Source organism: Camelus dromedarius, chromosome 16 (genome assembly GCF_036321535.1).
Source record: "Camelus dromedarius isolate mCamDro1 chromosome 16, mCamDro1.pat, whole genome shotgun sequence".
Taxonomy (NCBI): Eukaryota; Metazoa; Chordata; class Mammalia; order Artiodactyla; family Camelidae; genus Camelus; species Camelus dromedarius.
Window position 1 is genome coordinate 57,619,602 of NC_087451.1, and position 23,789 is coordinate 57,643,390.

General features: G+C 47.5%; 2 protein-coding genes across 3 annotated transcripts in view; one reads left to right on the forward strand and one right to left on the reverse strand.

The window, feature by feature from the left end:
• Positions 1-319: 319 nt before the first annotated feature.
• On the forward strand, positions 320-12,014 carry ANKRD40 (ankyrin repeat domain 40). Of its 2 annotated transcripts, none has more exons than XM_010990314.3 (5): positions 320-753; positions 5,406-5,554; positions 5,911-6,396; positions 8,735-8,916; positions 9,590-12,014. In XM_010990314.3, the coding sequence occupies exons 1-5, from the start codon at positions 620-622 to the stop codon at positions 9,734-9,736; spliced, it is 1,098 nt and encodes a 365-aa protein (XP_010988616.1). In that variant the 5' UTR covers positions 320-619; the 3' UTR covers positions 9,737-12,014. The 2 variants fall into 2 exon arrangements, with proteins under 2 accessions (XP_010988616.1, XP_031325473.1); XM_031469613.2 differs by having other exon boundaries at positions 369-753; positions 8,735-8,907.
• A 1,509-nt stretch (positions 12,015-13,523) lies between these two features.
• ABCC3 (ATP binding cassette subfamily C member 3) overlaps positions 13,524-23,789 on the reverse strand; it is a 41,844-nt gene continuing 31,578 nt past the window's right edge. The window contains exons 26-31 of the mRNA XM_010990311.3: positions 23,318-23,419; positions 20,376-20,522; positions 20,068-20,226; positions 19,301-19,467; positions 16,630-16,824; positions 13,524-14,122 (exon numbers count right to left, since the gene is read on the reverse strand). Of these exons, the coding sequence (XP_010988613.1) occupies positions 14,014-14,122; positions 16,630-16,824; positions 19,301-19,467; positions 20,068-20,226; positions 20,376-20,522; positions 23,318-23,419 (879 nt within the window). The 3' untranslated portion in view covers positions 13,524-14,013. The remainder of the gene's footprint in view (positions 14,123-16,629; positions 16,825-19,300; positions 19,468-20,067; positions 20,227-20,375; positions 20,523-23,317; positions 23,420-23,789) is intronic.

A 23,789-nucleotide genomic window follows, 5' to 3' on the forward strand; every position in this document is an offset into this window, starting at 1 on the left:
CTGCAATAATGGGCATATAATAGTAGCATTGCTTTCAGCCCATTTCCCCAGACTGCTGGGCAAGAGTTGGCTCAAATAAGGAAAAAGAGCCAAAGAAACCGGGGGAAAAACACACCAATTATTTCTGATGCCTGGTATACAGACTGCGCCAGAGGATAAGGCTTTTCTGGCTCTCAAATACGCGTTCTTTCCTTTCCATGTGTCTGTCCTCCTCCCTCGAAGCTGCGGGGAGGTCTAAAAATAGTCCATGAATCACGGCAGATAATACTGTGCAGCAGTTACATAAACAGCCAGCCCGGGCAGGCGCCGGGGCCGAGGGTAGGAACGGAAAATATCTGGGTCAGGGTTGTCACTCTGAATAGGTTCCCCTGGAGCCGGCCTTCGGGAGGCGCGGCCAGGGAGGAGGCTCGAGCCCGCGGGCCGAGAGCAGCAGGGGAGCCGAGTGGGGGAGCCGAGTGGGGGAACCGAGGCCCCGGGCCGGGCGCGGGCGGCAGCGCGAGCGGGGCGGGCGAGCAGCGCGCGTTCTCCCCATGGCGGAAAACGGGCCGCGGCGGCGGCGGCGCTAACCGGCCGGGGCGGGGCGGGCGGGCCCGAGCCGGGGCCCGGGGCCGAGGGGAAGATGAGCGCTCTCCTAGAGCAGAAGGAGCAGCAGGAGAGGCTGCGGGAGGCCGCGGCCTTGGGGGACATTCGGGAGGTGCAGAAACTGGTGGAGAGCGGGGTGGATGTGAACTCCCAAAATGAGGTCAACGGCTGGTAAGTGGGGAGCGGGGGAGGCCTAGGGTCGGAGCAGCCGATCTGGAGCACGACCTCGGCCTAGCGCTGCCCCCGGACGCCCGCTAAGGCGTGGCTTGGCGCCCGGGCCTCCGAGCCTGTGTGCTCCTGAGGCCAGCCCTGGTCCCCCCAACCCCCGCCCCGGGTAGTCCGCTGCACGTCCTGCCCAAATCCCGGCCCACGTGGTCCTCTTCCCGCAGCGCCCACCAGAACCCTGGCGCCCCCCGGCCACCTCAATAAAGTGGCCGGAATGGTGCTGGGTACGATTCTCACCTTAATACGGAGCTCACCCCCGTTGGAGTGTCAAATTATTTTGCCATTGGTGCTTCTGAACACATCTGTGCAGAGCAAAAAACGTAAACAACTGAGCAAATATGAATCCTATAAACTAGCACGATTTCTTTTCCCAAGACTAGCGGGAAAAAAATCACTTGCATCCCTATTCTCTGTTGCTTCACTGCAGCAGTGATTTGCTGCTACCTGCAGCTGCCTGTTGCAGGAAGACTCATTCGTTTGTCCCATAGAGTGTTTTCTTGTAACAATTTCAAATATGGAACTTTATCTAAGGCTTCAGTTGCCTGCCTGCAATTGAGTCCTTATCAACTAAATAAGGAATCTCATTTTAAGATGTGCTGGTGGTCACGTTTTTAGTGTTAAGTTACTGACTGTGGTATTGTTCTGCTCTCTTCACATTTAAATTTTTTTATTGGATCAAGGTGATGCTTAACCAGCCTATTTTGCTAGTTAAGGGGAGTTTGCAAATGTTTTATTTTTTGAAGTGGAATAACACATTTTGAAACTAAAAGGGACACTGGAGATGGATTCAACCACTGTCCCAACCAAGAATAACTTGCTCTAGGTCACACAACTATTAGTATATTAGCTAGGACCAAAATCACAGAGTCCTGACTTTCTCACAAATCTGCCTACCTCCTTACCCTAAAGAAAACAGCCTGGGTAGCTGTCCAGAAAGCCAGGAAACAGTAGAAACTGACTTTTTGTTTTGTTTAAAAGTGTTTGCCAACTAGCTTATTTTTCTGTGTGTACAATTTCTGGCATTGCTCTGTGGTTCACAAGTTGTGAATCGTTGTTTTGGCCCTGGGAGGCAGTGTTGTGTAGAAGAAAGAGCCTGCAGGTTCTTCTCCATTCCTGCTTAGCAGTACGACCTTGCCCCAGTCACTTCATTTCCAGTTATTCCAGAAGAATGTTGTAGGCATCTAAGGAGATAAAGCAAAGTATAAATAGCCGAGCTTGCTCCCGACGAGGTTCCAAGTGCTTTACGTGTATTATTTCATTCACAATTACTCAGGGACATAGCTATTGTTATTCTCTCCATTTTGCAGCTGAGGAAACTGAGGCCCAGAAAGATTAATTTCCCCAAGGTCACAGAATTTACAGTAACTAATAGAGCTGGGAAAGAAACCCAGTGTCTGACTGCAGACCCTACTTTCTTAACCACATAGTAGGTGCTCAGTAAATATAAGTTTGTTGAACTATGAAGAGGCTATCATAGATTTAATTGGGGAAGATGTCTAATAGGACTTTAAATTCAACATGTCCAGGGTTGATTGTCTGGCCTCCCTTATACCCCTAACTGTCCCCAGCCTGCTCCTGAGTCCTTATCTCGGTATCTGAGGTGCTCAGGCCAGAACCTTTGGTTCCCTCCTTGCCTCCTGTCTTTGGCTCACACCCTGTATCCAGTCAGTCTCCTAATCCTGCCAGTTCCACCTTCAGCGATATAGTGAGAATCTGACTGCTTCTCACCAGCTCTACCACTATACCTGTGGTGCAAAGCCACCATCATTGTCACCTGGATTAAGGCAGTAGCCTCCTGACTAGTCCCTTTGCTTCTACCCACTACCGTACTGTCTTTTCTCAACAAGGTAACCAGAAGGCTCTTGACTTAAAACATAAGTCAGATCATTTCACTCCAATCAAAACCCTTCAATGGCTCCTAACTCACACTGAGTAAAAGCCCACAGGGTCCTACAGTTTCTATACCCTGCCCCCCATTCTCCCTCCTTACCTCTAGGCCTCATGCCCGGATTTGCCCCTTTGCTCCCTTCATTCTGTTCCCCTGGCCTCCTTTTCCTGAAAACACACCAGGCACAGTGTCAACTCAAGGCCTTTGTGCTGCCTCTTCCCTTGATGTAAAATGCTTTTGCTCCCTCACGTCCTTCAGGTCTTAACTTACATGTCACCTTGGTGAGCCTTTCCTTGGCCCTCGATTTAAAAATTGCACCACACCCCTCCCCCATCTCTGGCATTCCCTAATTCCTTCACTTGCTTTATTTTGTCCCTGTAACTAAACCACTACATAGCATACTGTTCGTTTTGCTTATTTGCTGACTGTCTCAGTTTCCTCATCTGTAAAATGGGGGAATATTGATAATAGTACTTATTTCACAGGCTGTTTAGAGGATTAAAGGAGTTAATATATGTAAAGCCTTTAGAACGAAGTCCAGCATGTAAAGCATTGGATCTGTGTTAACTATTATTTTCTTATTAAGGAGTGTGCTGGGTAATGAAATATAAAGGTTACCCGAAAAAAACTTAGTCTGTAGCATAGAAAAGCAGAAAGGTTACTGCTTTGAATTCTTAGTTGCTTAGTAACTACAGTTTCAGCCCCAATAAATGGTGGTCTGGTCTGAAATACCTCCCAACACTGATAGGATATTCTGGCTGCAAAATTAAAGAGTCGAAGTTCAAAGATAGCACTCCCACATCAATTGTAATTCGTGTCATGCATACCCCTTGGCTTTAAGGAACAAATATAATGGCTTATGAAGAAGTTGAAGATATATCCTGACTACAATGCCTATGAGTTATGGCTGCCCAGAGCCACCCAGGTCTGGACTGTAAATGATAATCACTCGGTGCAGGGCTGTAGGGAACATGCTGTGTTGACTTAACGCCACTTTACATGGTGACGCTTTAGCTAGTTGGTTTGTCCTGGGGTGTCTCAGATCCACTGGCAGTGTATTACTTCCTTTACTCTCAAGCTTGTCGTGAACAAGTGATTTACTACTAGCAAGTGAGTACTTTCTTTCCAAAAGAGAACATGTTTTTCTCATCATGTTCTATTCATTTTTGAGTGCTCACTTGTCATTATAATTATTCATTTTTAAAACTTACACAGACATCCACACATAAACACACTGTCAGCTGCAGTTTGCCCAGGATCAAAGTTGTGTGGGATCCTTCTACTCCAACCAGTGTCCACCTCGTCCTCGGTTCACTCATTTGGCAAATATTAATTAAATACCTGTCTGTCCAAGCAGACACTTCCTTATCTTCATGGAGCTTATACTTTAGAAGCCTAGATCAAGACTCTTATCTTATTTTCCCCAAAGTAGCATTCTTTTCATCATAGAGTACACTTTAAAGGCACCTGGACAATCTAATTCTAATGAATAATAGTGTGGCATGTCACTGAAACATCACTGGAGTTGCTCCCAGCCAGCCAGACAAGTGGCTTTCTGTAAATCGTCAATGTTAAGATAGCCAGGACAAATCAGCTCGTTCTAGAACCAAATGAACTTCCTCGATAGTTAAACTTTTCTCAAGTTAGTGACCTAACGTAACCCTCACTATTGAACATATGTTCTTTTCTTTACCGCATTTATATTTGTCTATAAACTCTGAAGATATTTATCTCAGTTCAATTAGAGAGTTGGTGAATGAGGACATTTCAAAACAGAGGGGAGAAAAGTATTTTCCTCCCATAATATCATTCAGCTGTGGCAACTGGGGATGCGTTTAATAGCTCTGAATCCTTTTATTTCTATTAAGATGGAGTTTTGGCCAGCATGCTAATTATATTTCTATGCAGTGTTAAAATAATAGTCCTTCAGAGTATGCATAATCTCCTCCTATGTGTACAATATGAAATAATTAGTTTTACTTAAATGAATTGAATACTTGAAGACAGTTCTCAAAAATTTTGACTGTTGATGTACACATTTCAAGTGCTTTAGGAATTGATGTATATGTGCAGTGCCTTGTGTTTAAATAGATGAGGGTATGTTTTGTAGCCTTCTGGAGAGAACTAGGGAAGTGAACTTTTAAAAATGGAAATTTGGAAATCCTTTGTATGTGTGAAGGAAGGAAAAGAGGAAGAGTGAGTAACAGATTCAGACAGGAATTTGCTCTAGTAATGATTTTAGTGGCAGAGTAAGCTTCAAATGAGAGATGGTTATTAGCTTGATAATATTTAATCTTCAAGTGACATTTGGTGCATATGAAGCAAGTTTCCATAGTCCCTTGAAAGGAATGTGGTGATGCAAAAATATATTTTAAAGAGACTAGGACAATCTGATGAGCGATGCTGTTAAGAGTCAGCACTCAACAATATCATTAGAGTTAGCCAGCCAGCCAGCCTTCTGGATGCCATTCAGATTAAAGCTTCTAGGATAAATTAGCTTTTCCCAAGAAGTGAAATTTAAAAATAAATTTTAAGCATATTAAATATTTTGATCATCTGCTTTCTGAAAAGAGAAGATTACCAGCTTGATTTCTGGTTCTAGTTGAACTCTGCAGGCTTGCATATGTTTATTTACTAATATGTAGAACTTTAAATCCCACATCACCTCTTCTCTTTTAAAATCACTCTTTTTTTCTTTTCTCTGGGACAGGACCTGTTTACACTGGGCATGTAAACGCAATCATGGTCAGGTGGTCTCTTACTTGTTAAAATCAGGAGCTGACAAAGAGATTCTTACCACAAAGGGAGAAATGCCAGTTCAGTTAACATCAAGGAGTGAAATCAGGAAGATTATGGGAGGTGAGTCTGTGTTTGGGGGGCAACTTTTGATTTTGTCAAACTAATTTAAGTCTTGTGGTATCATTGGCTATATTCTTGACGCCGAACAGCCACTCTGTTCCTAAGAGCAAAGATGGTATTAAACTGTGCCAAGATAATAATTCCATGTTGTCTTCTGGAAAAGTAACCATTATAAGGCTTTTTTTTTTTTTTTTTACTGTAAACTTTAAGGTGATAAAAATAGTAATGATAAACCTGCAGTGAACACTGACCAAAATATTTGTCATACACCAAAGGACACTAGCTTTCACAAGATATTCTTTACTTGGTAACTTTTAAAGGGCTATGTAAATGTCCTGCATTTTCTTCTTTTCAAGTGGAAGATGATGATGATGACAGCGATGACCTCCCCCAGCTGAAGAAGGAGTCAGAACTACCTTTTGTTCCCAACTATTTGGCCAACCCAGCCTTCCCTTTTATCTATACCCCTGCAGCAGAGGATTCAGCCCAGCTGCAGAATGGGGGCCCCTCCACACCTCCTGCATCACCCCCTGCTGATGGCTCACCTCCGTTGCTGCCCCCTGGGGACCCTCCCCTGCTTGGGGCCTTTCCACGGGACCACACATCTTTGGCACTGGTTCAGAACGGGGATGTGTCTGCCCCCTCTGCCATTCTCAGAACACCAGAAAGCACAAAACCTGGTCCTGTTTGTCAGCCACCAGTGAGTCAGAGTCGCTCCCTGTTCTCTTCTGTCCCGTCCAAGCCACCAGTGTCTCTGGACCCTCAAAATGGGACGTATGCAGGACCAGCGCCAGCATTCCAACCGTTTTTCTTCACCGGCGCATTTCCATTCAATATGCAAGGTAACCTCTCAGCAGCAGACAGCCTCTGCCACAGAGCAGATGGTGTTCAGAGGTCTAGTGCTTTTCTTCCTGGTTTTTTGAGAATTAGGGGTAGGATTTATTTATTTTTAGTATAATTACAAACTTACAGAAAAGTTGCAAGACTAGTATAAGGAGTTGTGTTTACTCAGATTCACAAGTTGTTTTACCTTTTGCTTTTTTACCCTGAACTACTTAAGTGTATTTCCTAAGAACAAGGATAGTCTCTTTCACAGTCACAGTACAGTGATCAAATTTAGGAAATATAACCTTGATATGATGCTCTTCTCTAATCCATTGTCCATATTTAAATTTTGTCAGTTGTCTCAGTGATGCCCTTTGTGGCTGTCTTAACTCCTTCCTCTCCTGCCCCCTCCCCTGCCCAGGATCATTTAGTTATGTTGTTACTGTCTCCTTTAATCTGAAGCATTTCCTCAACCTTTAGCTACCATTTTGGACCTCAGATTTTTGAAGAGTTCAGGACAGTTATTTTGTAGAATATGATTTTCTATTGTTTTCTCTATTTATTAGTTGGTATTCTTCTGCAAAGAAGGGCTTTCCCTTCTCCATTTATATTAGTATGAACTCATAAAAAATTCTTCTTTTATTCATTGAGTGATAATTTGATCAAATTATGCTAGATTTATCCAGAGCGAGCCCCTTCAAGCTAGTTCTTGTGTCCCTTGGACATGTCCATCATTCTTGGAGCGCTTCCTTTGTGATACAGCCAGAGGTTTCGGGCTCCTAGTGTAACTTCCCCAACCCCAGCCTTGGAATCAGCCATTTCTCCTGGTTCTTTCCAGTGGAGAATGGTATTCAGAAATCAGAATATAGACCCTAGGTGTGCTTATTGCTGCTAGTGTATCATTTCTTTTAGGCTCAGTCAGAGGTCAGAGTTAGGAAAGAAAGAAAAAAGCAAGCAAACAGTGAAGAGCAATTGAATGATAAAAGGAAAGATTCACCAGGAAGATACTATAGTTATAAACTAAACATGTAGATACCTAGTCACATAACTTCAGAGCATTCTAAGCCCTGATTTAAATGTCACAACGAACTCATAAACTGGGTATTATTATTATGTACATTTTAGAAATGCAGAAACTTAGACACAAAGAGGTAGGTAATTTGCCAAGAATCGCACATCTAGTACATGATAGAGCTAGGATATACCCATTTGTACCACAATCATTCAAGGTTCAAAAGGTCACAGAAAATACAGAGCTGAAAGCAGCTCCCACAATTTATGACAAAAGGAACAAACTGTGCATCAATATTTTAGATGAAAAGTAGAAAATGAACATATGCTTCCTGGATATCAAGCTTCAAGCTGAACTGAGAGAATTAGTGAAGTTTAAAAAAAAGGCAAGTAAACAAGCACACATAAACACTCATATACTTTCCCCTCATATTTCTATATCTGTTTATCTAGATCTTTTAGCAAGTATTAAAAACCACAAGTTTATCCTGATACCTCCAATTTCAGTCAAACAGCAGCACAGGGTACAGTCTAGTCTCACCTTTTCTTTTTCCACATAAGTTAACTGCCTCATTTTCTGTTTTTGAGGAACGTTAGGTGCCGATAACAGCGGCCTAGGGATACTGTAAGGGATTCATATATAAGGAGCAAAGCAGAGCCACCAAACGCACATGGGTGCTTGGCTTGGGCCTCCTTGGCAGCCAGGTTCAGAATTTAGGGGCGGACTGCTTAGATCCCAGACCCACAAATAACGGTGTTTATTTACTCCAAAAGACAAGAGTCCTCCCTTGTTAAGGTACACTGCTTTCAAATCATAGTTAGACTTTGGTTTTTATTAGTAGTTTATCTTTTTGCTCTTTTGCTGTCTTTATTGCAAGGATTTTAATGTCATAAATATCTTTAGATCCACAATTGTTCAGTCTCTTTAGAGTAACTCTTGTACCGTCTCTTGGCCATGGCGATGCCTTTCACCTCTTTTCCCCTTCTCCTACTTATGTGTCATTACCTGAACCCATTCTCAAGCCTTTACCCACTTAGCTTCAGCAGCAGAAGTAATTCTCCCTCTGTACAGCTAGGGTTGTTGTCCATCCGTTCACCACCCACACCCCCTTTACTCTGTGAAGCACAGTCTTAGGTATAGGGAAGACAGTGCAGGAAACTGCACCAGCAGAGACAAAATTGGGCCTGAGCCAACTTTGCTGACGGTGCTTGGCTTTCTCATTGGGTGGCCCAAGCCTTCAGCACGGAGCATGATTAAGGGTAACCATCTTCTGGAAAAGATCTGAAATCACATCGGCTGACTTGCCATAATTATTAACATCCCCCCCCCCCTTTTTTTTCTAGAGCTAGTACTCAAGGTGAGGATTCAGAACCCATCTCTTCGAGAAAATGATTTCATTGAAATTGAACTGGACCGACAGGAGCTCACCTACCAAGAATTGCTCAGAGTGAGTTGCTGTGAGCTGGGTGTTAATCCTGATCAAGTGGAGAAGATCAGAAAGTTACCCAATACTCTGGTAAGAAAGGTAAGAAAGATCTGTTAAGCATGAGTGGTTGCTTTTTCCATTTGGAAAATACCCAGCTTCCTCCTTGGTTATATGAGTCATAGTTGAATAAATGAAAAGAGAATAGAAAAGGAGCAAAGGGCAGTTTTCCAAATGTAATCACTGAGCTTTCTTTCCCTCCACAGGGCCTGTAGAGACACTGACATTTCTGAAAGTTGTAGGATGCTAGGGAAAACATTCTAAATTTCCATCTGCATGTACCTATTTCTGGTTGTTATAGTAGTGGTCTGTGAGGGTTACCTTAGTGTGCTGTCAGATGTGCCTTGTGTTTTATAACATAAGACCCAGGCTAAATTATAGGGCAAATCCACACAAATACAGCTGTGGTCCTCCCAGCATCTCTTTGAACATCAGGCTTCTGGCTTCTCAGGGCACTTGAGGGAAACATCCCTGCATTGCCTCTCCCTTCGACATTTACTCATCTTGTAGCAAACTGCTGTTAAGGGCTTCTACCATTCCAACCCAATTTATGCTCCTGGGGGCTTTTGTGCACTATCACTGACAGCCTGCCACAGGGAATTTTTTTTTTCCTTCCAGACTGTAAAATGAGCCAAGATGCTGGTATCAACACCACACACCAAACACCTAGAGACAAGTGGCTCTTTGCAATCTGTTTAACCTATTTTTGTTTTAGGACAAAGATGTTGCTCGACTCCAAGATTTCCAAGAACTGGAACTGGTTCTGATGATAAGTGAAAATAATTTTCTGTTCAGAAATGCTGCATCCACACTGACTGAAAGGCCTTGCTACAACAGGAGAGCTTCAAAACTGACTTACTGATGCAGCAGGGACTTTATCACTGAGTATTGTGACAGTGTGCTGCATCATCTCTGGGCCAAGGACAAGCCATTGATCTAATGCCTTGGATGTCCGGAGGGCCCCTGATGCCATGGCTGAGTATAACTAACATCGTTCTGCCAAGGTAGGAAGCCCCTGACCCCCAAGCAGCGGTGCCACTCTTCCAAGCCTCTTGGTGCACAATAAACCTATTGCTTGAAGCTGTGAACAGCTGACAAGTGGTCTGGAGAGGCAGAAGCCGCCGGTTCTGTATCCAGTGTTTTATGTGCAGAATGTTAAGAGTTGTCTAAGTAGAAGCTGAGAGAGAGCAGAGCCTATTTCTAGCCAGTCCTGTTGACAGTGCACCTGAAGGGCTGGGACGTGCTTCTCTTGGTGTTGCATGTTCACAGCCCTCCTGAAATGTGAACTGACTAGAGAGGAAAACTGGGGAAAGCACAGGTACCGGACACAGGAATTTTGGTGTGACTTGTGGCTGTGAGGTTTCACATAACATATTTATAAATGTTACTCAGGTTAAAAGTATTTAAGACTACAGTTACCTAATTGTAAATATGCTGTTAACCAAAAGAGCTTCCCTCCCCCACTTTTTCCTTTGTAAACACTCCTTACTGCTTCTGTCTCTAGACTGCCCTTGTCCATACAGTTGTCTCTGCATTAACTCCCCTTCGTGGTCACTAGAGGGCTCTCTGATGCTTTCTCAAAGAGCAACGGCTTTTTTTTTAACTGAGGCAATGATTCCCGTCTTCTGTTAATTGCACCGAATGAGAAGAGCACAAACATTGCTGGTCCATGTTTTCCACTTTCATTTTCCCACCAGAAATGAAAAGCAATTTTTCAGACTGAATCTGTTGCTATTTTAAAGGTTATTGTGGGAAACTGAGCTAAAGGAGTTAGCACCTTTATTTTTGTATCAAAGACAAAGGTTATTTTGAAATTATTAGGATTTTTACACAACTGTGAAATCTGTTGCTTTTGTAAACAAGTTGTTTGATCTTAGGGATCTCCCACGACCACCACCAACCCACTTAACAAAGTCAGTTGTGAGTCTACCAGGCTTCCTTCTGGAAGCAAACAAACACCTGATTAAACTCTTGAGCATGGCATAAGGATTTTTTTAGAGAACGCATTTAAGGATTCTTTTCCTTTCCTTCAGTGTCATTAATGTTAAAAAGAAAAGCCACCGTCTTGTTGAAATAAACAGCTTAACCTTAGAAGTAAGAACGAGCACACTTAGACAAACAGGAGAGCAGGGGTTTGAAGCCAGCTGTTGATGAGCATCCCTGCTGTCTTAAGAAGCTTTTTCCCCATAGTGCCTAGAGTTTCCAAAGAAACTTAACTTCCTAACTGTGTTAATTTTATTGGAACACTACGGTAGAGAAGACGTGCAGAAGATGTCAGTGGAAGAGAATGTTGTGCTGAGATAATGGCCTCCTGCTGCTGCCTAAATGCTGAGCTGAGGTTGAGGTGTTTTCAAGGCCAACTTCGTGGTGTGGAATCACTCTGTTGCGTGACTTAATTGTACTACACCAGTTACTGATGGTGAGTTACTCACCCCTGCGCAGTGTTTGCCTAGTAAAGGTTACTTACTACTCCCTTTCTCTGAAGTGCTTTAAAGAAGAAACCTCACTTGTGTTTCAGCCCATCAGAAGCAGCTAGTCTGTCTAGACACGTTAATCTTTTTTCCCCTTTTGAAAAAAGTTAAAATTTACTAATACAATTAAGGCTACTTCTATCCTGGGATAAATAAATTCAGTATTAATTCATGTCTAAATCACTGGGGTTAAAACTCTTCCAGCGTCCAGATCAATTAGAGATTCTCAGAAGCATGGAGGCCCCTGGCTGGGAGGTGGCCTACAGAGGAGTAGCTCCAGGGCATTTCCCGGGCTTAGAACCAGGCCCTCGAGGGAGTCTCAAGGGAGAGGGGGGCCTTGCACTGCTCTCTCTCCTCCTTTATGAAGTCCTCTGTGGTCAACTGACTCCTGCGTCCGGCAGTGGAATAAGACTGCACAGTTCCTGGTAGGTGAGTTTAAAGTCTTAATCTATGCATTCAGAGAAATATTTTTATATGCTTTGTGTAATTTATAACAAGGGTTTTTTTTTAGCTTTGTTAACTGTGAATTCACCCCTCCTCCTCCTCCACTGCATATTTAAAGCATGTGTTCACACTGTGTGTAAACATTCACTGAAGATTTTTCTCTTTGTGCATTGCTGACTGTTCAAGCATAACAGGCATTATTAAAATTAAATATTGACTGACTGAGCCCGTAGTCTTTAATTTTGGCCTCCTAACAGCACTATACACACTTCTAATCATAGTAGGTTTAGATTGTTGGACAGTCCCAGAGACAAGACCCTCTGGAGGAAGAGAAGGGACCATTCCCCACCTGAGCCTCCTCCGTCCTGCCGCTGTGGCGGTGCTCACACCCGTCAGTGGCACCTGGAAACAGATCTTTTGTGCAGTGTCTTTCCTCTCAGTTCACAGCAGTCAGCTGCATTTCCCCGGAGTAGCTGAGCCAGCTAGATAGAGGTCATCCTCTATTAACCACATTTTTTGATTATCCTATTTACTTTACACAACTGAGCCTCTCCTTTGGGCTGTCAGCACCTGTCAGGGCCTTAGTGAGCTCAGAGGCAAACTCCCAAGACAGGAGAGGAAAGACAGTCTTACACCTTCAGATCTTTAGCTGATGATGCCGAAAGAACCTGCATTTCTGTTGGTTTGGGACAGCTAGAGACTCAAAGCAGACATCATGCCAAATTGGCCTAATAAATCAGGGAGCATAGCAGAGACCTTTCCTTAGCACCAAGGAGAGGCAGAATAATTTGGGCATTTGTGCTTTCATACTTGCTTTATCACAAGGATGGAAGTCTTTTTCCATATACTCATAAACATCCTGGGCAGAAACAGCCTGCCAAAAAAATGTGATTAACCTTTAACAAATAGTCCTGCAGCAAAGCCTGGCCCAATGCTTATAGGAAAACCAGATCAAAGGAGCCATCTCCATACCTACTGCAAACCATTTAGGGTGGAGGAAAGAAAAAAAAAAGCCATCACCCACAACCAGTCACATCATACCAAGAATAAAGGTCAAAGAAATGCGAGAGTCAGAGAAGCCAGAAAACTTAGCAAGGTAACAAAGAGAAGAGATACATTCCAAATAGAAGGCCGTGTGCCAGGTAAATTCTGACCTGCAGAGAAATAAACACTTCATTGGCTTGCTCAAGAAAGCAAATTTAATTCACTCCCTCATCTCGTTTACTGGCCTGGGACTGTCAGGACAGGGGGCAGCCTCTGGGCTGCTCTGTGCTCCCACATTCAGCTTCGGCCAGAGTGAGGAAGAGGAATGATCTGGAGACCTCACTGGTTATGGGGACCTGTCTGGAACAGACTGCTGAAGGAGCAAGGACATAAAGCACCATGCACTTATCCCCCAGAGAAGCAGGCCCTAAGGTCTGAGGGACGACGCCAATGTGGAGGTGTTCACAGCGGCTTTCCCAAGAGGCCTCGGGTTAGATTTCAGGGGTTTATTTCTCACCTTTTTACAGTATCTGCGCAGCAGAGCAGGAACTGTTGGCAATTACCCAGTGAATTTTGGCTGTGAAGATAATATTTCCAGCCAAAAGCTCTTAGGTCTGAAGTTTTCAGATAATTCCAGCCATGTAGATGTGTATGAAATCTACCTCTTCCTCTCCCTCTTCCATCTACCTGTAGAGATCCTAACCCCTGAGTCTTGTGAATAGACAGAGAAAGGCTACACTGGGGTGTATGTATTGTTGACATGTGGCTTTATTTCATCAGTGCTCCATTTTTAATGGATCCAGGCCAGCACCAGAGAGTACCCAACTCAGTTCCTAGGGACAGCCTGACCTGGCAGTCTTCTGTTCTGAGAGGAAAAAGCTCTATTAAAAAAACCCCAAAAAACTTCAGAGTAGAAAATATGAAAAATCATGTGGGTAGGGAGGTCATCCCATGAAATGATTGAAAACAGTACAGTGGAAATAATACCAGATTGGGAATCAGGAGACCTAGGGACTAGTCTGGGCTCTGCCACAAATTAGCTGTGATGTTGGGCATCTCGTTCACCTCCTGGGCCTCACTTCCTCACTTGGGTTATCCTGCAAGGCACTTTACGGGGACAAAAACCCAACAAAAATGCCCCCAGCGTTTGCCATCAAGTCCATTTTGCAGACATATTTGGTGTCCTTTTCCTTCCTGATGAAAACCAAGAATGTCCAGAAGGAAATCCCAGGAGTGTATTTCAGGCAAGTCCAGCATCTCTGGCCATCCCGTAGAAGATGCCTCTGGCTGCAATGAGGTTGATTGGAGAATCAAATTCGGCTACGGTCCCTTTGTCCAGGACCAGGACCCTAGATCAAAGAAAAGAAGTGATCAGATCTCCATCAGCCCAGACTTGGCCACATGGTCCAACCCTGCCCTTCTGGGTACTGCTGAGGCCACACAGCGAGACGCCAACCCTCCCACTTCAGTCAAGCCCCTCAACATGGTGCTACACCACATGTGCACGCTTGCAAAGCTGGTTATTTTAGCCACTCCATTTGCTGTCCTGGCAGATGAGGCAGTTTCTGGGATCAAACATAAGGTCCTATTCATCTCTGCTAGTTGGGGCTCCGAAAATCTTCCCTAATGAGCCCTTCCCCTCCCCAGGGTCACAGGACTTTGCGCAAGGAGCCACGGGCCTGTGTGCTTCTGTCTGCTTTGTGCCAACTCACAAAGGCACGCGGTGGGAAACTGGGCTGCAGTGAGGCCTGATGCTGGAATCTGGGACTTTGGCTGCAAATCTGGCTGCTGCTGCTGAGGGGATCGCCCCCCGCCCACACACACAGTCGGGCCTAGGCCTGGGATTAGAACCTCCCGCCAACTCAACACAGGGTGCACCTGGTGCAGGGCCAGCAGGCTGGCTCCCAGGGTAAGGCAGGCGTGGAAAGGGCTCGCCCAAGCCCCAGGAGATGGTCCTCAATAGGAGGGGCTGGACTGCACGCACTGTTCCCCTACCTCTGGAGCTCCTGGAAATGTGTCCTGGGAAGAGGTATGTTTGTGGACATCACTGCCTGGTCACTGCCCAAACTGGAGCCCAGGAGACTGCCCACCTCCCTTCAGTGGCTTCTCATTGCCCTTAGGGTAAAGGCTAAATGCTGTCCCAAGGTCCTTAAAGTGTAGTGGAGTAAGGCCTGTCTCTTTCTCCCCCTTCTCTTGGGTTTACTGCCCCTTCAACCTTTCTACTCCAGCCTAATGTGCCCTCTGACCTCAGGGCCTTTGCATGTGCTGCAGCATTTTCCTGAAATTTTCAGCTCCCTACCCCATCTCCTCCTCTGTCCCCCAACTTTCACTCATCCTTTAGGGCCTAGCTGGTACTTCCCTTCCTTCGGAGAGAAAGTGTGCTGGCTGCCCTGTATGGATGGCTTCCTCTGGCCTACACGCACAGACCCCTGCTTCCTTCCTACAGGCTCTAATTACACATTCAGTAGTGTGATTATTTGATTCATTTCTGCTTGCCCCACTAGAATGTATGAACGCCCAACCCCAAAGTCAGTTCGCGTTTTCGAACTTCAGGGCTGCTGGTGGAAACCATTTTCAGTTAGGCCTGAGAAGAGATCCTCCAGTGCTTTTTCTTGTTTGGACCCAGGGCCATCCCTTCTTGCCCACCCTCCCTACTCCCAGTGGATGGGAGTGGAGAGTGGGGTCGTGGCAGGGATGGAACAGACTGACAGTGGCATCAGCATTCTCGGATTCATTCCTGAGCCCCTGGGAACTGTGTGGGAACACTTCTGAGAGAGGGACAAGGTCTGCCCCATTGCCCAGTCCATGTAACCTCCCCACCTCCCATGCCCTGGGGTGTTCGTTTTGTGAATGAAGGCTTGGTGATGTACTCCCACCATGTTCCTTCAGCGTAGATTTGATGCAGCCTCCTGCCTCCTCTTCCTCACCCTGAGCTCTGGGTCTCCAAGGCAGCCAGCCTGGAAGGCCAGCATCAGCTCACGTCCATCAGGCTTCTGAGTCACCCAGCCCCTCCCTTTGTCCTCCAGTGCCACACCATGACAACTGGGCACAACGAAGGAATAGGTCACAATTTTTCCTTTTGGCTGAATAGGCCAAAGTAAAGCCATAAGGAACCATAAAAGTCTGAGAGCAGGATTCCTTCCCTAATCCTTGGAGAAGCTGGTTCTAGGGAGAATTACAGTAAGGGGCTAGGGAGGAAAGGAACATTTCCTAGGATCATCTGCACTTTTAACACTTTATTTCACTGACTCCTTATAGCAACTCTGAGATAGAGAGGTTCAGAAAGGTTTTGCAAATTGCCCAAGGTCACACAGCAGTCAGCAGCAGAGCCAGGCCTGAGACTCGGTCCCTGCTTTCCCACCACAAAGCATCTGCTCCGTGTGGTACTGTCCGGGTCCAGCACCCCTAGGCAGGGACCCAAGCATCATGCACCTTTCCTCAGTAGCTTCCCAGTCTTTACACCCACATCCCAGGGTGGGAACAGGCACAAATGAAGCGATGGCCACATGGGGACTCTGGATATGCTGCTCAGGAAGTGACGGGATTTGGCACAAAGCATCCAGGCCCTCGCACCTCATAGCATTAATAGGAGGCTGCGGGAAAGTGGACCATGCCTAGGCAGCCCCTTTCTGCCCCTTCCCCACATGTTAGTAACCCCACAATGTCCCCTGTGTCTCAGAAAGCATCACTTTGTGCCCAGGTAACCCCACGCTGCTCTGCCCCTGCCCCCGCCCTAAACAATCCCACATGCGCTCTCATATGTGCATATCCAGATATGTGCCTGCCACCTCCCCATGGCCCACATGACCCCACCAGGTCCCTCCCTGCTTGGGCTGCTTGGGTTCCAGTGCCCCACCTGGTGTAGTCCATGATGGTGTTGAGCCGGTGTGCGATGGTCAGCACCGTGCAGGTCTCAAACTGGGTTCGGATGGTGGCCTGGATGAGGTCGTCAGTCTCCAGGTCGATGGCTGCTGTGGCCTCATCTAAAACCAGGATACGACTCTTGCGAAGCAGGGCTCGGGCCAGGCACACGAGCTGTCGCTGGCCCACGCTGGGAATGGGGAAGGCAATGCGTCTGCAACTGGGCACCCCCAACCTGCCCCCAGGCCTCACTCCCTGACTGTTTCTGTCTCCATTCCTTCCCAGTGGCCCAGGGCTGGCTCTCTGTCTAACCTCCCCCATCTCTGCCTCCTCAGCCCAGTACTCCTGGAACACACAGTTGAGGTCTGGACATCACAGAAAGAATGAGGGGCCTTGGAGATAGAGCCAGTGCTTAACAACATTGTGAAATCCCCAGTCTGTCTCTGGCACCCCTGGCTTCCTCTTTCTGTGCTCTCTTCCCCTATCCTTGCTCCTCAACTAGTGCCACATGTTTCTCTGCTTCACTCTATCAGTCATTTACACCTTAGTAAGAACATACTTAAATGACTCTTCCTGGGTATTTACACACATCATGCTATCTTGCTGATCCTAATATCACACAATTCAGTCATCTTCCACCCCCATGGGGAATATAGGTCAGGGCTCTGCTGTGGGAACAAGAAGGGGACTGGGATAGGGAGGACCTGGGTGACTCCCCATGTCTGGTCACTGGGGAGGTGGAGGAGGGGCAGGATGGATACCTTCAACCTCCTACCTTGGAAGCCAGAGCTACTGAACAAAGCGAGGCTCTGTTCCCAACCACAGAGGCTGCAGCACCCCCACACCCAAGGACAAATACCTCAGCCCTTCCCAAAGGGGTGAGTCACGACAGCCGGAGTGAAGGCCAGGATCTCTCCCCAGCCCATTCCCGCAACTAATGAAGGTTTTGGCAGTAGAATGAGCCACCAGATAGAACTCAGGGCTGATTTATGGTGGGACTGGCACAGGATACAGGTTATACTTAAAGTGGCTACAAGCTCAGTGAGGGAGGAGGAGAGTGGATCTCTGTCTCAGGTCCTGGGGTATGTGGGGATGGAGGGGGTGCTCTAGGGGAGGTGCTGATGGCAAGCAGGGATAGGAGAATGGACCGAAAAACAGCTGTGAGGCCCAGGGTCTGGAAGCCTATGCTTGTCCGCAATCTACCTCCAGCATGGTTGCATGAGGAAACTCCAGGTAAAACACACAGTCAGTCCCAGCACAGCCTGGGGAGGCGGGGGTGTCCCACTGACAGCTATGATGTGGCAAGGGAAGGTCTGGGGCAAAAGCCCTCACTTCCCTGAGTCCTCGCCCCACCCCTTGCTCACTAAGCAGCTTTGGGCAAATAATTTGACACTTTGGCCCATAATAAAATTTCTCATTTTTGGCCCATAGGACTGCAATAAAGATTAAAGGAGATAGCAGAGGCCAAAGTGCCTTGAACACTATTAAGTGCTGAGCAAATGTACAGGTTTTTGTTTTTGTTTTTGAGGTCTGGAGAGAGTCCAGGGGTATGGACTGAGTAGAATAATAAGAATAGCTAAATTTCTCAGGAGTGTACCCAAGCTAAGTGCTTTCCACTTCATCAAAATGACCCTAGGACTGTTCTGTCCAAATGATAGCCACTGGCTGTGTGTGGCTATTGACCACTCGACATATGGTGAGTCTGAATTGAGATGTACTGTAAATGTAAAAATACCCATGGGATTTCAAACTTACCATGAAAAAATGCGAAATATCTCTAATAACTTTTATATCAATTACGTGTTGAAATGATAATATTTTAGCTCTATTGGACTAAATAAAATACACTACTAACATTTACTTCATCTGTTTCTATTTCCTTTTTAATGTGGCTATTAGAAAATTTTAATTACACATGTATGGCTCATATTATATTTTTATTGGGCAGCATGGTGCTAAAAGGTATGAGACTGTCATTATGCCCAATTTGAATGGAAGGAAAAGAAGGCACAGAGAGGTTAAGCAACTTGCCCCACATCACACAGCTAACACAGGTATAAGTAACTCAAGCCTTTAGACTCAGTAAGAAGTGACTGGCCTTCCCTGATACACAGCCCAACGACTGGGGATATAAAATCTGGGACTATACGAAAGCAAAGAAAGGTCTGGAGAGCTCACTTTGCCCACTTCTAAACCACAGATAAGACCGCATCCACCTCGGAAAATACAGATGATTTCTCTAAAGCGCTGTAGGTTTCCTCTTACCTGCCCCACAGGTTCAGTCCACATCCCCCTCCTCAGGCCAAGCATAGCACTGACAACCTCACAAAAGAGGACTGAAAAGGGCTTTGGGATCTCCCAGACTTGGGTCAAATCCCAGGCGTGCCTTCTCCCAGCTGTGTGACTTTGGCCTTGCCTCAGTTTCCTCATCTGTGAAGTGGGCCCATGGACCTCCTCTGGGGCTTGTGTGAACAGGAGTCAGTGAGGGAGTGCACACTGCCTGGCACACAGAATACGCTCAATACAAAACAATGCCCCCTGAGTTCACGCTGGCTGAGATGGGAGTGGGAGGGCAGGAGGGGGCTGGCCTGGAATTTGTGGCATCTGATGCTAGATCCCCTAGTGCAGCAGAGTGCGGGTCCTGACCCCCTACTCCCAGCTGTTACCTGAGATTCTCCCCACCCTCGGAGCACTGAAAGTCCAGGCCTGCCGGCTGAGAGGTCACAAACGTGTGCAGGTGGGAGAGCTCCAAGGCGCGCCACATGTCTTCCTCCGAGTAATTACCAAAGGGGTCCAGGTTCATGCGCAGGGTCCCTGAGAACAGGATGGGGTCCTGGGGACAAAGCAAAGCCTCAGAGGGAGGCGACTCAGGCCCTAGAAGGAGCCATGGGCCCCAAGGCCAGGGAAAAGGAAAGGGATTGAGGTGGCGGCATTCCCAATCTGTCCCCAGCCCTCCAGGAGGGAGGCAATGGCCAAAGAGATAGAAAAACGCCTGTGGGGAAGTGATAAACCTCAGCTTTGCCAATCACAAAGTCCTCCGCTAAAGTAGAAACCTGAGCTGCTAATCTGACTTCGAAGTGTCCAGTCGGCAGAAAAACATACCCCAGAAGAGCCAGGAAAGTGAAATGTAACTCAGAGCTGTGAAGCAAGGAGGTCAGGATAGAATGCATGGGGGGAGGGGCAAGTGGAGGGGTCCTGGCGTTCTGGCCCCATCTGCTGGTCCTGGAGGTCAGAGGGCAGGGTCTTACTGGGTCAGGGTACATCTGACCCTTCCAGATCCATGATAGCTGGTCACTGTGTGGCTCTGCTCCTGCTGCCCTGCTCTCTAGCTTCCCAGAGGAGGTCCCAGTCTTGAACATCAAGCTACAGAAGAGGGGTGAGGCCTACCCCCAGGGTCACTGATAAGAGTGGCCAGTCCATGCCAGGCTCTTACCTGGGGGATGATGGTCAGCTGAGAACGCAGGTCATGGAGCCCGATGTCTGCCACATTGAGGCCGTCGATGCGGATTTCACCCTCCGCGGCCTCCAGGATGCGGAATAGGCAGAGGGTCATGGACGATTTGCCGGCCCCAGTGCGACCCACAATCCCCACCTGGAGGGGGTGGGGAGCCGTCACGGGAGGCTAGGGGGTCAGTGGGGCCATCCCCAGGACTCCCCCGGAGAGGCTGAGCGGATATCTGGGCTGGGGGCCTGCCGTCTCCCAGATCCACGCTCCCCAGGCACAAACCGCTCCACGCGCACCTTCTCGCCACCACGCACTCGCAGACTCAGATCCTTCAGCACCAGCTCCAGGCCCGGCCGGTAGCGCACAGAGTAGTTCCGGAACTCCACCTCACCCTGCAATGGCCAGTCCGCTGGCGGGCGGCTGCTCTCCACCACCCAGGGGGCCTGGCCACCAGGGGAAGACAGGTTCTGCATCAGAGGGGCATCGCTTCCCCAGCCCCGCCCTCTCCCACTTTGTCTCCTCTCCCCCAGCCCGTGCATCTTCACCCAACAGGGTCCCTGGTAGGCAGCCCCAGGTGCTGCTGTGGCCCAGCCTTGGGGTTCAATGACTATTCCTCTGGTGTCACTCCCCCTCCAGAGCTGTGCCCTCCCCTACTCTCCTGTGCCCCACACCCCTGAGCTGCCCCTCCCATCTGCCCTAGCTCCCATTCTTTATTATTTTACCATTCTTTATTATTGGGTGGCTACTCTGTGACAGGTAGTGGGGTCTCAATGTGAACAAGACAAAGTCCTTGTCCTTAATGAGGCTTACATTCTAGTCTAGGGGGGCACACAGTCAACAAATCTACATGATGTCAGATGGTGATGAGTGTGAAGAGCTTGGTGTTGCTGTTCTGTACAGAGTGGTCAGGGGAGGCTTCCTGGAGGAGGTGATATTTAAGTAACAACCTGAAGGAAGTGAGGGAACAAGCCAAGTAGATACCTGGGGGAAGGGCATGCCAGGTAGCGGGAAGGGCATGCCAGGTAGCGGGAACAGCAAGTACAAATACCTCCAGGTGTGTTCTGGACCAAATGACAAAGGTAACAGGTAGGAGACAGATAACGGATGGCCCCTTCATGTAGGGCTTTGCAGGCCATGTCAAGGGCTATATTTCTTTCCTCTGAGTAAGATGTAGGGCCATGCATAGAGGAATGACGTGATTTGGTGTGTTTTTAAAGGCTCTCTTCAGCTGCTATGAGGGGGAGGGAGAGAGGAGGGTGAAGTAAGGAGACTAGTTACAAGGCTGTTAAAATAAACTGGGGTAAGATGATGGTGGGTTTGAGACAGGACTGACTACATAATTTGTGAGGCCCAGTGCAAAAAAAAAAAAAATGTGGAGCCCCTTGTTCAAAAATTATTTAGGAACGTTCAGGTGGTGACCACAGAGCATTAAATCAAGTATGAGCCCCTCTAAGCAGGGGCCCTTCTAAGAGTAGAGACTTGTGTAGCCACGCAGGTCACACACCCGTGTCGCCAGGCTTGCTTCGAGCCTAGGGAGTCAGACTGTCAGCAGTCCAAAAGCAAAGCAGCCAGTGTAGACTGCCCTGGTAAGGAGGTATCAAAAGAATGGGCGGCAGAGTTGGGGACAGAATTTCTGAGCATGTAGAGACAGGATGGTGCATATAGACAGGGGAAATGGGAATTCTAGACACGAAGAGGGAGAATTTGAAGATCTCGGGGAATGGGGGTGAGGGGATGATAGGGAAAGCCTGGGGAAGGCTGGGGAAAATGGGGTCCCAAGGATAGGAGAGGCCAGGCTGGGAGAAGCAGGTGGGGTGGGGGCTCAACAGGGACTGACAGGGCAAGCGCTCAGGCACAGAAGCCACGGAGGAACGCTTTATAGGAAGGAGCGAGGGGTTATTTTGTCTGATGAGAACAGAAAAGTGTCCCTAGGTCTGGCTGAAATCAGTGCTTGTTTTTTGTTTGTTTTGTTTTGTTTTGTTTTTTGGGGGGATAGGTAATTAAGTTTATTTTATTAGCATTTTTTTTTAATGGAGGTACTGGGGGGTACTGGAGATTGAACCCAGGACCTCATGTATGCTAAGCTATACCCTCCCCAGGTCTGGAATCAGGGAGGTCATTGGTGGGGGGGTACAGCGGAGTGACAGGGCCAGAAACCAGATTGCAGGAGGCAGACAAGCTAAAGGCTGATGAGGCCGTGGGTAGGGCACGTGTAGACCATATTGTAAAGCCAGCTCCACGACGAAGGAGAGCAGAGAAAGGGGGCATAGGATGCAGGCGAAAGAGAGGGTGGGTTTGTGTGTCTAGAATGGGAGTTCCGAAAGCGTATTTTTGCATGTGGACAGGAGTCACCCAACAGAGGGAGCAAGACGCATGATGCAGCAGATGGAGGGTGTAATTGAGGAAGTGAAGTCCTCGGGTGACCGTGCGGACAAGTAGAGGGAGTGGACTTTGAACCGAGGAGGGATATTTCCTGTTAAAAGAGAAAGGAAGAAGATGAAAGGGACAGAGGTAGATTTGAAAGTCCGGAGGCAGAAAGGCTGAGGGAGTTCATGTCTCATAACCTATTTTTTCCTTGAAGTGTTTGGGAAAGTTGATGGTTCAGCACAGGGAGAAGGGGCGGAGGGCGGGGTGCAGGTTAAGGAAAGAGAATGTTCAAAACAGGACTAACTGAAAGTGGAAACACAGGCTTCTTGGAGAAGCAAAGTAAGAATACCCAGCAGTGGTGTATGGTTATAAACCTGCAGTAAAATCAGTGATTTTCTCCAGCAATGTTTACTGGCCGAGTGCCAGCGTGTAGAAGGTAGACAGATGGGCTCAACTGGGGTGAGTGCGACTGAGAGAGAGAAGGGGGAGGGTGTTGAGAGCACTGGCACTGGTGGGGTGTAGAATCCAGGCTAGATGAGCTCATGGACAGAGGGGCAGAGGCAGGTCACGGGATTGGGGGCCCCAGGGAAGACCAAGCACGGTGACCAAGGAGGGCTCAGAACACGGGAGCTGTCGTCTCCCACGACATCAGGAACTGTTTGAGGGCAGACGCTGTCTTGCTCAACTCTGAATTCGCTGCACCTCCTCAAATAGACCTCTGGGTGATGCTCAGTAAGGACTGAATGAATGAATGAGTGAATGAATGAAGAGCCACCTGAACAGCTGGCCTTTGGGCAGGGATGGTGGGTCACCAAGCACCCCTCCCAACTATTCCAGACTCCCCCTGCCCCAGGCTTATCCCAGCACCCACCTCCGGCTCTGTCTTGGAGTACTCCTTGACTCTCTCCACAGCCACAACATTAGACTCCAAATCTGACATCGTCCGTATCATCCAGTTCAGAGCTAATGTCACCTAGCCAAAGGGACTGGGTCATAAGCAGGGTGATCTCCCCTCCCCCTGAAATGTCTGTGGGAGGAGTTCAGACCCCTTGATTATGCTCCTATCCTATCCATGGCCCAGGTGGGCCTGGGCAAACCCAGAGGTGTGCCACCTTGGGCTCTAATCACAACTGTCCCTCAGGCAGTGACAATGCAGACTTGACAAAGGACCACTCAGCCCAGTGTTTCTCAAACTTTAACATGTATAAGAAAGATTTCTCAGGGAATCTTGTCAAAAGGTACCTTCTGATTCAGTAGGTCTGCAGTGAAACGTGAGACTCTACATTTCTAACAAGCTCACAAATGATGTTGATGCAACCGGTGCCTGGGCCACACTTTGTGGA

What these genes read in the sequence shown, in the direction of transcription:
- ANKRD40 (XM_010990314.3), top strand. Translation starts at nt 620, where the DNA reads ATGAGCGCTCTCCTAGAGCAGAAGGAGCAGCAGGAGAGGCTGCGGGAG. An exon ending in CAAAATGAGGTCAACGGCTG is followed by an intron (nt 754 to 5,405) that starts GTAAGTGGGGAG and finishes TCTCTGGGACAG; the next exon opens with GACCTGTTTACACTGGGCAT. An exon ending in ATTTCCATTCAATATGCAAG is followed by an intron (nt 6,397 to 8,734) that starts GTAACCTCTCAG and finishes TTTTTTTTCTAG; the next exon opens with AGCTAGTACTCAAGGTGAGG.